This window comes from Myxocyprinus asiaticus, chromosome 32 (assembly GCF_019703515.2).
Source record: "Myxocyprinus asiaticus isolate MX2 ecotype Aquarium Trade chromosome 32, UBuf_Myxa_2, whole genome shotgun sequence".
Taxonomy (NCBI): Eukaryota; Metazoa; Chordata; class Actinopteri; order Cypriniformes; family Catostomidae; genus Myxocyprinus; species Myxocyprinus asiaticus.
The window spans coordinates 39,329,286-39,348,295 of NC_059375.1; the positions used below are offsets into that span (position 1 = coordinate 39,329,286).

At 34.7% G+C, this 19,010-nt stretch overlaps 1 protein-coding gene across 1 annotated transcript in view; it reads left to right on the forward strand.

Moving 5' to 3' along the window:
* LOC127423643 (transcription elongation regulator 1-like protein) overlaps nt 1-4,691 on the forward strand; it is a 130,925-nt gene extending 126,234 nt beyond the window's left edge. The window contains exon 14 of the mRNA XM_051668145.1: nt 3,493-4,691. Coding sequence (XP_051524105.1) covers nt 3,493-3,649 — 157 coding nt within the window. The 3' untranslated portion in view covers nt 3,650-4,691. The remainder of the gene's footprint in view (nt 1-3,492) is intronic.
* Nucleotides 4,692-19,010: the final 14,319 nt, after the last annotated feature.

Consider the following 19,010-nt stretch of genomic DNA (forward strand, 5'->3'; position numbering starts at 1 on the left):
CATTGCAAAGTGATGAATGTACAGACATGAGGCTCACCTCCTTCACAAGGGATTTGAGTAGGTTGTGTACTCCCCATTTTTCCAGCCGCATGTCTACCAGTGTGGCATGCCAGCTGGATCCATGGGGAGGCGATGCAGAGGCTGAGGAGATGGTTAGTGAGCAGCAGGCCGACCTTTGGTTCTCCCTCTCACTCTCTCCTGACTCAGCGCGATGTTCACCCGTTGAACTTGCACGCAAGAGTTTTTACCCCAGCCCCAAGGCTTGCAGCACGATCTCCTTCAGGCTGGTGAATGAGGATGCCTTATATACTGTACTTGGCTTCAGACTCTGAGGAGTTCGCCGGTGGCCAGGCCAAGACCTTGTCTCTGAGTGGACAGATTTCCAGGCCCTCTGTGGCTTACAAAAAGCTAATCTAGATCGTCACACATGCAGTGGAGAAGCTGCACCTGGATTGGCCGGATGAGAGTTGGAAGAGTGTTCTATCTTTGATGATTTATAGGGCCAAAATACAATTCAGTGGCAGATACTATTTGGATCCCTATTTGAAGGAATGTTCCGGGTTCAATACAAGTTAAGCTCAGTCGACAGCATTTGTGGCATAATTTTGATTACAACACAAATTTGTTTCGACTCACCCCTTCTTTTCTTTATAAAAAAAGCAAAAATCTGGGTTTCAATGAGGCACTTACAATGATGATAAATGAATGTTAAAAAATTGACCCCCATTCATTTCCATTATAAGTGCCTCACTGGAACCAAGATGTTTGCTTTTTTTAAAGAAAAGGATGGACGAGTCAAAATACATTTTTGTGGTACTCAATATTATGCCACAAATGCTGTCGACTTGTACTGAACCTGGAACATTCCTTTAAATACTAACGTACAGTATAGGGGCATTACTGCATGGTGTTTATTGTGTTTATTTAAAATGAACCATGGTTTTACTACAGTAACCATAGTATCAACATGGTATTTTCTAGTAAAATCATAGTAACTACAACATTTAACATGGTTACCATGTTAACAACATATTACTGTAGTAACACTGTGGTTAATTGCATCAAAACTATGTTTTCCGCCAAAATATAAAACTGCAGGAAATCACTGTAATTTTACAAAATTTCAAAAGTTGATTCAACTCATATTTAGAGGCTTTTTTGCATGGGCTTTTTTTTTTAGTTGAACTGACTTCACTGGATAAGTTTATCTCACAAATTAAAAAGTAATATGAATTGATTAGATGTAGTTGTGAAAACATTTCAGTGTAGATGTGAATTCTGTTCAATCCCAATTTATTTTCCTTGTCTGTTTGTAATTGAATTATCTTTAATTTCTATATTTACTTAATTTCTACTATAATATCTCAATCAGAGCTTTAAAACTACAAACATTTTATGTTGCATTTATGTTGATTGATTTATTGATTTGGTTGATATTCTAATAAAATCCATAAATTGCGGAAAAATAAAAATGGATGATTTGACCCCTTCAAAGTCCCATCGCTGAATCGTCAACAAAAGTAAATAAAAATACAATAAAATCAATAAAAATGCAGATATAAACATGGCCTCTCGTTAAATGGCAAGAAACTGATAGGTACGATTTATAACAACTTCATTTTAATTCACACGTTTTCACACCTAGTTCGTTTGAGCACTCCAGGCGTTCTCAGATGTGTATATGTGAACAACCCAAGTGGTCTCAGACCCCCTAAAAGGACCAAAAGTGAACCATACTCAGACCACCTCAGGAGGCTTGTAGGTTTTATCGGAGAGCCTTAACATAATGCGAGAGAGTGAAGAATTTAGGACAGAATTACAGTATACGGTATTACTATTGCATAATGTAATATAATTGCTGGTGTTGTCTGGGTTTCATTAATGATAAAACTAATAAAATATTACTTTTTTGTGTAATTCTATCCCTGTGCAATATTTTTAATGAAAAATGCAATATTTTTTTAAAGACTTCAAGGTAATCATGTAGCCCCATTTTATTATATGATTTCAAGTTAAATATCTATAAATTACTACTTAAGGTGTAGGCCTATCTGTAATAAGCATACGTGAACCTTAAGTAGTATGACAATTTGTATGACAATTGCTTATCATAATAATCACAATTATTTATGAAAAATTATTGTCAGTCAAATTTCATAATCGTGACAGCTCTAGCTGCAATGGGGTCTGAGTTCTTAAGGAGTCTGAGACCACATTAATATAAAGAGGACCAAAAAAATAAACTAGGTCCTCTTTTAAGTCCACTTACATTGTGAACACCAAAAGCACAGAGGTCATTTGTGGCTGGTTCCCTTTAATCGAAATGGGTTTGGTTCACTGAAAACATACTATATGTGAAACCACCCTTAGTTTACTAAAATTTAAGGCCTACCACTGTAAAGTTAGTGTTCAGTGAACCTAACTTTAATTGTCAAGTACACCCTGCAAGTTTCGCACTGCAGGATGGCCTCTTCTTGAGAGACACAGGCTACACGCATACTACGTAGTTTGATTAAGAGGCATATGGATATAAACACTTAATACACAAACCTCAGTAATAGTTATAATCAGCAAACATAATTAATTAAAAGATAAGCTCTTAACATTGCAAAACCAATTATTAATCAACAGTAATGACAAAAACAACAACAGCAGCACACATAAAGTCTGCAAATAGCAAGAAAACAAACCTACAACACTAACCTCATTATTTATTCATGCTGCAATGCATGCTGGTAGCTGGCAAGTCTTTGTTTTTTCAGACAACTTTTTAAGTGAGTTGAGATGACAAATACACTTGTAATTCAACTTAAGTACAAGTTAATAGAATCACAACTTAATATGTTAAGTTGACTGGATGTGTCAACTCAAAGCACCTTGATACAACTAGATCTAATATAGATGTGTGTATATACACACACACACACACACATCTATATTACATCTAGTTGCATAGTTTGTGTGTGTATATATATATATATATATATATATATATATGTGTGTGTGTGTGTGTGTGTGTGTGTGTGTATAATTAGTATTAAATAAAATATTAAGAGTGAAGACAGGAAACAGAATGGGACAAAGTCAGAATTGAACCTGGGTCGCCCACACGAAAAGGCACATTCACACCGCCGTTATGCCCCACACCACTGTAGTGATGCATACAACACATTTTGTCATAAATATCTATGCTTCCACTAGACTATTGGGGTGAAAATAGCTGCGCTGTGTGGCAAGTGCTATTCAGACCTGGGTGCAAAAAGTCACTTCAGTTTTTTATATAGTTTAAGAATAAATTTGTCATTTTGCTTCTCCAGTTTTCCAGTGTAGCTGGTCTCCCAGTCTGACCTGCTGACAAATGCCCAAAACCCCTCTAAAACCATCAAAGCAGACAAGCCTGACCAGATAAACACCTTAGGCTGGTTTAAGCTGTTTTTCAGCAGGGTAATAAATAACCCCAAGGAACTCCTATTTTTATGTTCTCCTTCGTAGGTCAACGTTTAAAGAATTTTCTGAGAAGTATGGGAAAGATCCACGATTCAAACAAGTTCTGAAGAGGAAAGACCAGGAGCTGTTTTTTACCCAGTTCATCAACACGTTGAAAAAACGGGACAAAGAAAACAGAATGCGGCTGAGAAAGATGAGATGAGGGTCTGTGGACAGGGAAATTAACTGTATAGAGTACTGTGAACTGATTCCCTGACACTGTTCATCACATGGTCAGGAACATTGTATACAGTGATAATATCTGTCCATGCATCTGACCAATCGACAAAGGATGGAACCTACGTCAGTGTTGTTTGCTTTTCAGTGACTGATTTTTAAACCAGCTCAATCGGGTTCAATCAAAGTGACGTATTTACAGGTCAGCGGTTTGTTAATGAACTCTCTATATTGGAATATGTTTCATATTGAAGCTCTTTATCTTCAGTTTGAGTTTAACAAGGTGTCTGAATCGCAATGCTGAACATGAATACAGAGTTTGACTGAATAGAAGTACACAAAACTATATAAAGCCATTGACCTGTGCACACAGGAAGAAAATGATTTTTTAATAATTGTTAATAAATGTTGATTTGCCTAGTGCTGTGACTTAAAAGTGACCGTAGATGTGAAAACATTTTGTCTAATGAGTATGTATGAGTAAGACCGATTCTTCACTGCATCTGTGAGAATGATTAAGTGTTGTTGTGTATTGATAGTTTATTTTTATTTTTTATTTATTTTTTCAAATGTTGTCAAACTGTTTGTTGTAATTAAATTTGACATGATATTGTAAAATTAAAGTGATTAGTTCTTCATTAATTAATTCTTCACAAAGTTGTACATATATTTTTAGTAAAATGGAGTGAGTGGATTCAGTTTACTGTATCAAAAGATGGTAAATTTAATTGGAAGAGGACTGTTTAGATGTTGGTGACTGCATTCAATTTATGTTGCTTTTTATAATGTATAGATTTTATTTAATTTATTCCTGATAAAATGCAAGTCTAAGGTGTTTTCAGTCAGTTCATTCAATACACAAAAATTCCATATTGTTACCATGTAACAACTGATCAGTTTTTTTTTTTTTTTTGTAATTTAACCATATTTAATTTCTACAATAATACCTCAATCAGAGTTTTAAAACTACAAACATATTTTGTTGCAAATATTTTTATTGATTTATTGATTTGGTTGATATTCGAATAAAATCCATACATTGTGTAAAAAAAAATAATGTGGATGATTTCACACTCCCCCACAAACCTGGGGATAAATCTAACTGTTCACTGTTTTGTGGACAACATATACTGTACAGTGGATAATTATGTATATTTGAAAATAATTTTATTTGTTAAAATAGGTTCATTAATAACCAGTTTTGTTTTTGCTTTTAGTATGAAGGCGTCAAGAAGGGGACACTCAAATACAAATTTGCAGGGACACTGCTGATGCAAATTGATTGAAACAAATAGATTCAATTATGTTGTCCAGTTGTCTTCCAGAGTCTGGACATTATAGAAAAGCAAAATAAAAATACCGTAATGACTATTAACATGTGATCTTATTATAACACCTCTGCAGGGAGGTTGAGACCTTGTTAACTTCTGTAAAAATAACAATGCAATCAAGAGCATTTTATCACCTACAGGGTGATGTGGCCAGCAGCCATATCACCCTGAAGCTCAAGACCGGTTGCCTACTGAAACTAAGCAGGGTTGAGCCTGGTCAATACCTGGATGGGAGACCTCCTGGGGAAAACTAAGGTTGCTGCTGGAAGAGGTATTAGGGAGGCCATTAGGGGATGCTCACCCTGTGCTCTGTGTGGGTCCTAATGACCCAGTATAGTGATGGGGACAATATACTGTAAAAAGGCACTGTCTTTTGGATGAGATGTTAAACTGAGGTCCTGACTCTCTGTGGTCATTAAGAATCCTAGAGCTCTTCTCATAAAGAGTAGGGGTGTAACCCTGGTGTCCTGGCTAAATTCCCCCCATTGGCCCTTATCTACCATGGCTTCATAATAATCCCCATCCATTAATTGGCTCCATAACTCCACTATCTCCTCTCCACCAATAGCTGGTGTGTGGTGAGCGTACTGGTACACTATGGCTGCTGTTGCATCATCCAGGTGGATGCTGCACACTGGTGGTGGTTGAGGAGAGTCCCGTTCACTGTGTAAAGTGCTTTGAATCTAGTGTCAGAAAAGCACTATATAAATGTAATGTTCATTCATTCACCTTTAACTCACTTGCCTCTTTTATATTACTCTAATTAGCACTTGTTTTAGACACGGATTTGGTGGAAGAAGATATTCATATATTATTATTCCGTTTTTTTCCCCCCATACCACCTAATTTCTTTGATGATATAACTACTATAGGTTTAGGAGTCACTTATTTTTTCCACAATGGATGGATGGACGGACGGATGGATGGATAGATAGATGGATAGCATATTTCACTCCAAAATAAAAAAGTACAAATTAAGAAATTATATTTAGCAAATATAAAATTGTCTATTTTTACGACCATTAAGATACACTATAATCACCTATAATCTAATTATATATCACTATATACATTAAGTATATAGAGTATATCATTTTTTTTTTTTTTTACTATTTATCCACATAAAATAAAATACTATAAAATATTTGGTAAAAACATTTTGTGCAAAATTCCTTTTTTTTATTTTATTTTATTTTTTTTTTATTATAGGGCATCTTTATAGTTCTACTATATATATATATATATATATATATATATATATATATATATATATATATATATATATATACATACAGTGCCATGTATTTTTTTCAACGTGAAACCTATGAAGTCAACTGACTGAATTCGAATGGCCATTCAAATTTTAGCCTTGTTTAATTATACGTTGGGGTACAATTTTGTCATCGTGACATATGTTGGGGGTATGATTTTCATTTCATTTGAAATCAGCAACATTTATTCACAGTGGTTGATATTTAATCTGTCTGTACACATCCTGCACTGCAGAACTGACCCGTTTCATTCCGGGTGTATTCCGAGTCTTACAATCATTTTATGTGAAGAACAAAAGTTTTTAGTCGTCGATCACGGTCACCCGGCGTCCACCGTAACACATCCTGCACAAGTTTCATTATAACGCATTCAGAAATTGCCGCCTCAAGCGTAATGACACAGGTTTGACATCAGAGACTCAGCGATTATGCCATTGGCTCTCACATGTCTTGTGACCGACTGTGACGAGCTCAAGTTCGGTTATTTCATTTTTTTTGAATGAGACGTGCCGGTAGAATCAGGATGACAGTTCCTTCATGGAGGGGAAATGTTTTCACCGATTAAAACCTTCAGTTTCACTCTGCTACTCACACAATGCCATCTTATGGTTTGGAATATTATTATAGCGCATTTTTAGAAATAAATTATCGTGATTGTACTTTATCTGTTGTTTGTACTATTGTACTATTGTTGAGAACTGGTTAGGTGTAGGCATAAATGTGCGGTTGTGCTCTTAAAAATATCTATAAATAGTGTGATGTATATCAAAGCGTCTCTTTCATGTTTTATATTCTTGATTATCGGTTAGGTTTAGAAATGGGGTTGGGTTAGCGGATCTAAAATATTATATGATTGTATAATGTAATATCACACTAATATATTCATAAGTATTATAAAACATTGAGGTTTAGCACATAAATAATATTCAAAGATTGATAACTGACGACAACGTTTTCTCATTGAAAACAAAGGGGATTCTCACCGTGTCAGTATGAGGATGCCAGGGGGCACTTTTGGTGTCATCATGCAGATGTGGACGGCTTCTGCACAAGCATAAAAACTGGATGCTTAGGGAATGAGAACGGGTTGGAAATTAATGTCATAATGCAAAATCTCCTAATGGCCCTAAAAGTAGGCTTCATTATATATATATATATATATATATATATATATATATATATATATATATATATTATCTTTTAATTTTGGGGTCAAACACGACCTGAACATTTTCTTAACTTGCTTTGTGAGATTCATGCAATTGTGTCTAAAGAATTGCAAAACCCATTAAAATACTATCAATCATCGAAGAGTAAATAAGTCATGTCTTTCCCTCCCAAATCTAATAATCTGCCACATGATTAAATCCCCAGTGTTTTTAAAAACAATTGCACACCAAAGTAATGTTTTACTTTGAAAGGTAAAGGTAAGGTGCTGAGTCCAAAAAATGTTCTCAAATCAGAAAAGAAAAGCAGAAAAAGTGTGCATGCTTTTTTCTGACATAAAATCCCCCCTTATGTAAACTTTGACCCTTAATAAACAAGTGATTTTTTTTTCACCATGAGTTATTTACAATCTCTTCTAGCAACATGTACAGTAGAGACATTTAACAAACACTGGGAATTCAGATATTGGCATTGAGGCCCAGCACTCATTTAGCAGGTGACAGAACCAGAGCGTGTTTGCATCGTTAGTGGTGCTGCGTTCCCCTTTGTGCCTCACACAGGCTGATTGAACTAAGTCACTGGTGAGGAAAAGTCAACAGCCGTTCTCCATCAATGTCACTTGAATGAAACACAGCTATAAATAAGCACGGGGACAGCAGACAGTGTGCTGGCAAACTGTTTTATGGGGGAGTGTAACAGGTAAGGAGGGCAAGGAGAAGGCGGAAACCGGCAGAACAGTCAACATAACTTTAATGGCTTAAAAGAACTGAAACATAACATAAAACACATAGACGCACACACAAAGCAGCCGCGTGTCTCTCTGTATCTCTCTCGAACTGGTGCCTTTTTTTTTTTTTCATGTTAATGTATAATAGGCTTATTTTTCCTTATTCGAGTTTAATACAAGTGATTTATTGGTTGACTACCCCAAAAAGTGTGAACACTGTGGTTTTACGGTACAATCAAAACATTGCTCTGTCTGTTTGAGCATCCTGGCCAGCCTGACATTTTATTTTTGCTTTTTTTTTCAGTTGAAACTTTTACACATCATAATTAGAAAGAACACTGTGCCCTCTATAAACTGTAAACACAACTGCAACCCATATTAACTACCAACTATTTGCACTCCACACAAGCCCCTGTACTTTTCCCGGACCTACATGATTAAATATTCAGGTGCAAGAGCCTATGGCCACTCCCCCCATTGCAGCTCAGCAAGACAATTTCAAACGTTCACGCTTTTTTATCTATGTTTTTTTTTTCCATCGGTTTTTAGCATTTTATTGATTTATATATATATATATATATATATATATATATATATATATATATATATATATATATATATATATATATATGACGAGGCAGGTGAGGAATGAGGATATAAACACAGCTTTATTAACAAAAGGATAAACAAAGAAACTCAGTATAAAAAAACAAAACACGGGAAACCAAGCACAGAACATAACAACACATGCAAAACTGACATAGAAACCAGGGGAAACAAGGGCTTAAATACAAATGGGCAAAAAAGGAAACAAGGAACACCTGGACAAAACAATCAGGGAAAAACCAATCATGAAAAGAAACTACAAAGGACTATAAAATTAATAGGAACGGGGAACTAAACAAGAATTTCAAAATAAAAGTCTAAGCAAAAACACAGGGAATACATGACTATATATATAAATATATGATTTTAATATACCTTATATTAAATAATTTTAAATAATCTTGTGGCCCCCTTGCACATTTGCTGAGGCCCCCTCTGTCCCAGGTTGAGAGCCACAGGTCTAACTTACAGACTTAACCTCCTGAGACCCGAGTGTGACAGCTGTGTGCATTTTCCATTCCTCTTTTTGATTTGTAACTAGTAGCCTGTAAGAAACATGCAAATATATATATATATATATATATATATATATATATATATATATATATATATATATATATATATATATATAGACCAAATGGTTTTCCTAAAAATGTATATGTAATGTACAGGACTAAGTTGTAAAATTTTAAAAAATACCAAGCTACTGTATAGAAAGTCAGATTGCACTTGGCTGCATAGGCAAGATATATGATGGTCCCTTGATCCATTACACCCTAATTAGAGAATGACTTAACCTTCAGTGTACTGTCTGTCTGCACTGGTCTCAGAACAGTTTGAAATTCACCGGTAACACTTTACAGTAAGGTTCCATTTGTTAACATTAGTTAATGCATTAGATATCATGAACTAAAAATTAACAATGTAATTTTTTTAAAATAATGTATTAATATTTGTTAATGTTAGTTAATAAAAATACTATTGTTTATTCTTATTTCATGTTAGTTCATAGTGCATTAACTAATGTTAACAAATACAACTTTTGATTTAAAAAATGTATTGCTACATGTGAAATGAACATTAACTAAGATGAATAAATGCTTAATAAGTATTGTTCATTGTTAGTTAATGTTAACTAATATTGTTAACTAATGTTAACAAATGGAACCTTATTGTAAAGTGTTACCAATACACCTTACTTTTATCCTAACTCCGTATACAGCCTCTGAACGCAAAATTTTCCAGATTTTGAATGCATCCACTGATCCTCAATGTGATAATGCACATTGAATATAGGATATTTTAAGGAAAATGAACCTATAGTGCATGTGCGTGGTCATTGTATTTAACACTGTGCCGTTTTGCGATAAAACAATGAAATGTTTAAAATGGCATATCAGATGAAACTAGAGACTCAAACAGGTTTTCATGTAAAAACATAAAATGGTTTCTTACCATGGTTTCTTAGTTTTGTTGCTGTTTCTCCCAAAGACAAACTCAGCTGAGATCAGCGCTGTGTTGTTTTGTCACATGACTCGGTGCATCAAAGGTTTAACCCTTTAATGACAGCCTAGAGTCTTATGAACTGAGGTCAGTTGGTTTAAATGAAATTTAATTATGCATAGCCTAAGCGAAGCCAAAACGTAATGTCCACATATGTGGACACGGGGTCTCAGGAGGTTAAAAATAAATCACACACTTTCTCTCTTTGGAGGGAAATCAAAAGTGGCCATATCTGTGACAGAAAGGACTGGAGCGCTAAGTACTGTATATCTCCCGAATACACAATGAAAATGAATGCTTTAGGGTCAAACCCATCTCAGAAACAAAACATGGAAAGTGCAGGATTGATAGAACTCAGGTGCACTGTGCTGCTGCGATAATGCAACAGAATCTATGTCGGTCAAGATGCACAAATGAGATGGCAAAACTAACAAGGGACAGGAATTCTGGAAATGTAAACAACATTGTTCAATTTGCCAAATTCTTCCATTGATGTGACAATGGAAATGACTCTAAAGCAGAAAAATCTATAACACATTGTGTCAAAGACAGTCTCATTGACAAATAGCGTATGATGGGGAATATTACATGGTTATTTTCCCATTCTTTCACACAACTAAATTTTCTGAAGAAAATGTGAGTGGTGCTTGCCATACAAAACAAGTTGGCATGAGTGTGTTTTGTTAGTGTGTTTTGCCAGGCCAATGTGTGTTCCGAGTGGCTGCTAGTGTGTTCTGAGTGGTCGCTAGGGTGTTCTGGGTGGTTGCTATGTGGTTGCTAGGGTGTTCTGGGTGGTTGAGTCCACTCTTATGTTTCTGTGATATTCTGGTCCCTAGATATGGTTGTGGTTGGGTGAAGTTATAAATAAAAGAAGGAGAAAATTAAAATAAAAAGCTATCCTATTTTTTCACACATTATGTGAACTTCATATTAAAATTTCCTCATTAGTGAGAAATGTTGTACAAGTAAAAATGTGCAAATTCATGAGAAAAAAACTTTACTGTTTACATGTGTTTACCCCCCCCCCAATAAAACATGTACTTATGCAATATTCATAAGACAGTGCAGTATCAGTCGCTTTTTATTTACTGCAAGAGATCTCAGTTTGGCCAGGAGGTGTGTTTAGGCGGTGGGCCCCCTGGTACTGCTGAACAAAATCCACTAAACAAACACTTTGCAGTCATTTCCTGCAAGCACAGTCTGTTCTAGCAGTTGTAAGTTTTCATGTCTTTCATAAAATCCACTCATCATGTGGAGAATAAAGTATACATGTGCTCTTGCTACCAAGAGGTTTTCTATTTCAACACATTTTGTGCTGTCTTATGTAATGGTCTGATAATGATGTACTGTAATTATGTTCCTGTAGCTCTAGCATGGTGCTAGCAACAGCAAGAACATGGGTTAAATTCACAGGGAACACACAAACTGATAAAAATGTAAACCTTGAATGAAATGTAAGTCACTTTTTGGATAAAAAGCATCTGCCAAATGCATAACTGTAAAATCATACGAAGAGCTAAATCTCTAAATTCACCTGTGTGACACGTCTGTATTTCCGCAAAATCGTCCCAGACCCCTCATTGTCCGTTCACTGACCCTCTGATGCATATTGCACACAAAAGTCAAAAGTCTGGCTATGCAAAGTCTAACTATTTATATAAAATTATCAAATGCACTAACTAAACAAAATATGGACCAAGCATTTAACAGAAAACCGCTGACCAACTAGAGGCCTATTTTAGCATGTTATCAAATCATCCCAATCAGGTGACACCTGGGAAGGTATCTCAGCTTATCTGTTTAATCCAGATGCATACAAAACAGTAGATGACATTATGTCAACTAATTTATGCTGTTTGCACCTGCTTTCATTCAAAGGTCTTCCTATTCTAAATAACTGATAAGAATCAAACAAATAGCATCTTAATTAACTAAAAAATAGCATCTTTGGTTCCTCAAGTTTCAGTTTAATCTTGGCCTTTCAACTAAAAACTGCTTATTAGAACTTTATCTGTGTTAAACATATTAACGTGTATTTATTATACAATATTAATTTAATTAATCTCATAAATGCACTGACTTTAGTTTTTGGGGAGCAAATAAATAACCCAATGGTCTCCTTAGATACTGTTTATATATTGAGTTGGTGTATTCAAATACAGCCTTTGATCACTGGCCAAAGATTTTATTTTGATATTTACTATTATTGATATTTTTTTTACAGTATAATTTATTTATTTATTTATTTAATTTATTTATTTATTTATGTATATAATAGTAAATATCAAGATCAAATCTTTTATATCATATAGTATATATTATATAACAAAATATTTATTTATACTATATATTCTTTTTAGATTTTTTTTATTTTTATTTTTTTTTTACTATATTTTATTTGGTGTATATACAGTACACTCTAAAAATAATTAGTTTGATTATATATATATATATATATATATATATATATATATATATATATATATATATATATATATATATATATATTATTATTATTATTATTATTATTATTATTATTACTACTACTATAATACTTGAAGTAACACATACATAAGATATTTTATTAGGCAAAAAAAAAAAATAAAAAGCCCGTAAAAAACAGACACAATCACACATGGTAGGGTGGTACATGGAATCTGCTGGGCAAAAAACAAAACAAAAATGTCACAGTGATTCTGAGTTTTATTCCTCCCAAGTCAAACATTTGTTTCTGCTTCTAGAAGTACCAACTTGATTTTTGTGCACATATATCTGCACCTGTGGCCATTTTTATGAAGTATCTGTAAGCCCTGATATCTCACACATGTACACTGATCCCTGTCACAAAATAACTTCAGCCCTGTGGCACCATGAATCCATGAATTCTAACCACAAAACACAGAACTGCTCTCTCCAGATGTTTTTTCAAGCCAGTAAGATAGTTCATGAATGACTTTCTGGATCTCAGACATCAGTTACTGTACACCTATACTTCATGTGGTCAATCAAATAAACTGCTTATTATGTTCTTCAAAATCTCAATAAAGCTTTTACTATAGCAAGCCACAATTGAAACAAGAAATTCTAATAAGTTAATTTCAATTGGCTAATTCCAGTGTGCTCAATGATAAGTAGTGGACAGTCAGAAGCTTAATCAATACCAGAGTGAAAAGTGAAGCTTTTGAACAAAGAGCAATAACTACAACGTCAGTAGGCTTTGATTTCAATTGCCCCTGTAGATGACCTATGCTATTACTCTGATTTTAAAGATGTCATATCATAATTTTGCCCAACATCATTTTAAGACAACTCTAATTTGTAGAAGATGGTGAAATCGTAAGACATCATGTGACTTGGCTAGTATGAAAAGGTCAAAATTGTATTCCCAAAAACAGCAGCCAATCAACAAAGAAAATGTTAAATCGATACAATAAAGGCATCACATTTCTGCTAACCTCATATCCAACTATTTATTTTAGAAAGGAAACATCTGTGAACATATGGTTACTCAATCCATTTATGCAATACTAATGACTGATGTAGTATGTCAATAACCTCGGATAAAAGCGTCTGCTAAAATGACTAAATGTAACCTGTAATATGCTTCTTAGTCTCATTCCAAACCCAATGTTTCCTTTCTTCCATAGTACACAAAAGTTAAAAAGTTATTTTCCTATTAAAATCATGGTTTAGGTTTAGGGTTTGGTTAAGGGGTTAGACTTTATGATTAGGTTTGGGATTTAACCAGATCAGTGGGTTAAACTTAGGAAAAATGAGCAATAACATTGTTAGTTGGATAGTTTAGTTTTCTCTATGGGAGAAAAGTCGTACGTTATTGTACAAGCTAGCTAATACGGTTTCTTAAAATTTCAACATCACATACTAATTATTACAACTTGTCACGTAACTAGGTTAATTTTCCCCCCTGAGGTCCAATTTATTTTTTTTCTTTGTGCCAAAAACAATTTGACCATTTCCCATCCTCTCTCTCACTTTTAGAATAAAACGGTCAGCTGCTCCGCCTTTAAGACTTCTAAATGTCCCCATGACACATGAAATGAAATCAACTCCCCTGCCCCCCACCACATCTTCCATTGACTGTACAAACAGAAAGTCCTAACTCAAACTCATGCCATTGGCTGAGTCAATGTATAATTAAGCTGGGATAGGAGAGAATTTACAGGGAGTCAATTCCAAAAATAAACGATTCTTTGATTATGAGGAGCTAGGAAGTGGATGTCGACTCGCTCGAGGGCATGACATGATTTTGAGTCATTCATACCAATCATTCATGTAAATCATAAATAGTGTGGATAATATTTTATATTGCACTGCTTATTGTAAGATTTCACATTGCCTCCTTTTTTTCTTAAGACTCAAAAAATCGATTCCATCAATTCAGAAACCATAGAGTCTAAATCGGAGTTTATTCCAAAATTTCTGGAATTGAACAGTACTAGAGAAACTATTTTAAGAAAATAAACTTCATCTTTAAAGACTCCATAAATCAAAATTTACGTTTTGCTTCTTTAAGTCCATATCTATTAGCTTTAAGGTCATCTATATGCTAGTGTACTTCTAAACGTTGACAAAATTTGTTTTCAGTAGACATAAACATTTAAAATCTGCAGTCTCTCTCTTCTAGCTAAAAATATTTAGGAACATCCATGACGTCCCGAAGAGGTTGAGAAGACTTGTCCAATCGAATGTTTTCGAGAAAGAGAACACACCCTCCTCCTACAACTGTTTAACATGTCTGGCTGTGTTCTAACTGGAGCTGAACATGCCTTCGCAGGGCGTTTAAAACAGAATTTCCAATAAAAATTGCGACTGACCGTTATCACCTTTCAGCCTTTTGAAGCTCTAACAGTGGAGTGTAACTGTCTTCGAAGGGAATAGGGCATAGGGATGAACACTTCTGAATGGGACACACCAATGTGGGAGCTGGACGCGAGGAAAGTTTCTGGAGTTAATTTTAAAAAAAAATTGCAGCCGGAGGTTTCTTGGGATGTACAGCTTGAGCAAATGTTCTTTATACTTTATGCTTAGTGTATTGAGATTCAAAACATGGATATATTATCATCATCAAAACACCAAATCAAACTGCTCTTGTCTAGGCACTTCAAGGTGACTATAAATTGAGAATTTAGTCAAAAAGGGAATAGAAGAAATTACAGGTTTTATGTTAGCAATACTAATAAAACAACGACAACAAAACATCTAATTAATAAAATAAAATGTGACTATTGTGTTTTAATAATTTGCCAGTGATGTTGAGTAATTCTGTAATTGATAGTTCTATCTACTATCAATTCAATATGAGCTTAGAGGCTTCAAATGGAAAGCAGCTCCCTCAGTATAGAGGAGATAAATCTTGAACTTATGAAAAATCACACCATTTTGTCTCTCATGCTTTCAGTTTATCATGAATAGGTCAATGGGATATAAATAACTAAAGACATGAATTTTGAATCCAGCCAAATACATTCATTAATGATGTTCAATCCTTGTGCATTCAGAGGAACATGAATGCATTTCAGCCAGTTTAGTGTCTGAGTGTTCCTTCCAATTCCTCCAGCAATGTTTCAAACTATGCTGATATGGCTGAGAAATCAAAGGGTGAACTTTAAGTACCTTTAAGTCTCCTAAACAATGAAAGAGCAACAATTGAGCAAAATATTTTTCCTCTGGGATGTCATCAGTGTCTCCTCTTTCCGAGCTCTAATCCAAAGAGCAGTTCAGATCATTGCCATCAATGCTTAATACATTTTATTCATCTCTCTCTAAATATTTCCAACAGAAAAGGAGAATAAGCAACAGCCTTCATGGCTTTGTTAAACAGAGATAAATAATGTGCCTTAAAATGAAGAAACTCCATGGCTCTGATTGTTGGTATTATTCTAGCTGACAGTGCAATGGTCATTTAACAGACTGCGTTTTCACTGTTTCACATCTGGTTGCAGCTTGTGCCAATTAAGCAGCCCACTATGTGCATATGCAGAGCAAGCAAGCCAGTCTCTCCCAGACAGTTTAATAGTTGTAAAGTTCATGGTGAAATGCACTTGCTAATGAAACACTATTTGATCTCATTTTCATAGTTACAGAAGGAAGTGCAGATAAGACAAGAGTGCTGTTTTTGCACTTTTATTACCAGTGGGATACAACAAAAACTGAAATATCTCTTAAGACATTGTATCATTAGTGTGTTTGTCATTGTTTTGTCCTGTGTCTCTGTCAGTTGGATCTCTCTTCCAATGTTGTTCACCTCAATACACCAGTATTCCAATTTAAAGTATGAATGAACCACTTCACTATCTATGATGTTTATCTACACAGTCCATAATGGTCCATGAAGCATCCAAGTTCACCAAAGCACATTTTCAAGCAACAATCACCCACGGCATGGATGAGGAGATTCACAATGGATCAATGGACAGCAGAGCCTCTCAACAGACAAATGGATGTCAGGAAGCTGTTAGACAGCTGGAAATAAGTGGAAATTGAGTGAGCAAAAATCCTTACAATATATGTGCCATTTTGTGGAGTTTCACAACTGCTTAGTTACATATATGGTGGATAGAACAACACAGATGCACTAGTGGGATCCTAAAGTTAGAGACTACATCAGAAATCTGGGCTTTTAGGAGTTCAAGCACCGAACAAATAATGATTTTTTCATTATTATTCTGCCATAAAAATGTCTGGGGATCAGAGACCTTAAATCCTAGAGACTACAAACTTGGCAAGATGGTCCCAAATCCCCCCACTCAGACAATTCTATGCTATACTGCAAAATTTGGCTTGTATAATCTAAAGACCCTAATGACAACAAGTTATCAAAGGAAGTTTAATTCATCAATTTGTTTCGAAGATGCAAGTCAGTTACTTTTTTGGACATATATCTTCTGAATGCAAAGTCCAAACTTAACAAAACTTTAACATCTGAACATTTTGAGGATGAATGCGAAAAGTTTTCAAATTCTGCAAGCAGGGGGCTTTACAAATAAAAACCTTTTATAACGTTGATGCATTTGGAATGCATCTTCTTTGCTAACATATACTTAAAATACTAGTCATCAAACAAGTCGACAAATATGGACACCAACATCCAATAAAATTTCATCAGCTAATAACTTCAATTGTGAAAGGTTGATCATTATGAAATTTGGCTTATCCATAAAGGGTTGCAAGATGAGGGTGTGTACCACATTCTGTGAAAATCAGCCTCAAGGTTACGCTATTGTAAACGTCCATAAATCAATTGGTCATGAACCTTTCTAAAATAATTTTAATTTATTTAATTGTTTATGAGACATGAGCCAATACATTTTCTGACATGGCCCATTATGACTTATTGACCTGTATCTTGTGAGCGCAATGTTCAACAGGGCAATCCGAAAACACATGCCAAAGTTTGGTGATTTCCAATGATTTGTGATGCTTTAACTACCCCTTTAACATTTGCACTGTAATATTTACCACCAACATATCATGAGCATTTTAGACCAACTCTTTCAAATAAGACATCAGCTTTGGTTAAGTAAAAAATAAAAATAAAAATTTTGTGCTACTTATAACATTGAATTCATTTCTCATCTGAAATTCCTCATGTACTTTCTGTAAACAAAATTGTGCAGTTATTTCCCAACAAGCCCTCTATACTTACATTTTTGTGTCTGAAGCCATTTGTGTGGATACTCCAGCAAATTACATATTGAGTTTTGAGAAATGAGTGTTGAAGGCACTAACTGAAGGTTCCACTCAAATAAACAGCCTGACCGTGTACCACCTAATTTTCTAAAAGAAGAATAAGAGTTTTAAAAAAATATATTGTTGAATTTAAATGAATAATCCCCACTATCCCACTTCTGCTTGCATTTTGTGAGGTGAAAGGTCTCTACAATCTTGAAATAGCTTAACGGTGGTCTTTAAAGGCCAATCTGGCAGGGTGGCAAATGGCTTCCAGACTCTTGAAATATTCACCAAATCCCCAATTAGGCCTCCGTGTCACCTCTCCTATTTGTCAGTGCCTCGTTTGGCCAGGGTTTCTCTCTCTCTAGCAGGCAATGTGCCACTTTCGATGACTAATTAATCAAATCTTGGCTCTTTTACAGGTGGAGAGGAAAAGTAATCTTATGCCTATAGGGAAAGTGTATAAAATGCTCGTTCTATAAGCTGGTTTAATTTGTCATTTACAGGTGATTCACACAAGGACGAGACCATACAGACCATACAGCACTTTCTCAAGGGGCTCGTTAAGGACCAAAACAAAGAGCTTGAATCATTTGTTTATTTTCTCTAAATATTCATTAGCAATATTAAAGAGTATATGCAAAATGCCTAGGTTTCGTGTGCTGCATCATTTTTAACACATACTATACTCTTAGGTTTAAAATTGTGGAGTGTCCTTAGATAATTAGAAAATGTAAGCATTTCATACAAAGTGAATCATGCACTAGTGAAAATGCATCTAGTTTGCATAATTCTTTTAATAATGTTAAAAACAACATAAAACAATGCACTTGATATACAGACTTTCTTATCCCAGCATGATTTAATAATGTTTCAGAGAGATTTTTTGTTTGCTTCAGTGATAACAAGGGAATCCTTTTGTGCAAATTTAACATGGTCAATGTCACAAATTTGCTTACTTTTCATCAATGACCTAGAAATGGTATAGAACTTTAAATATTTATTCCTTTTAAGCCATAACTTCTCTTTGTTTTACATTTAGCAAAACCT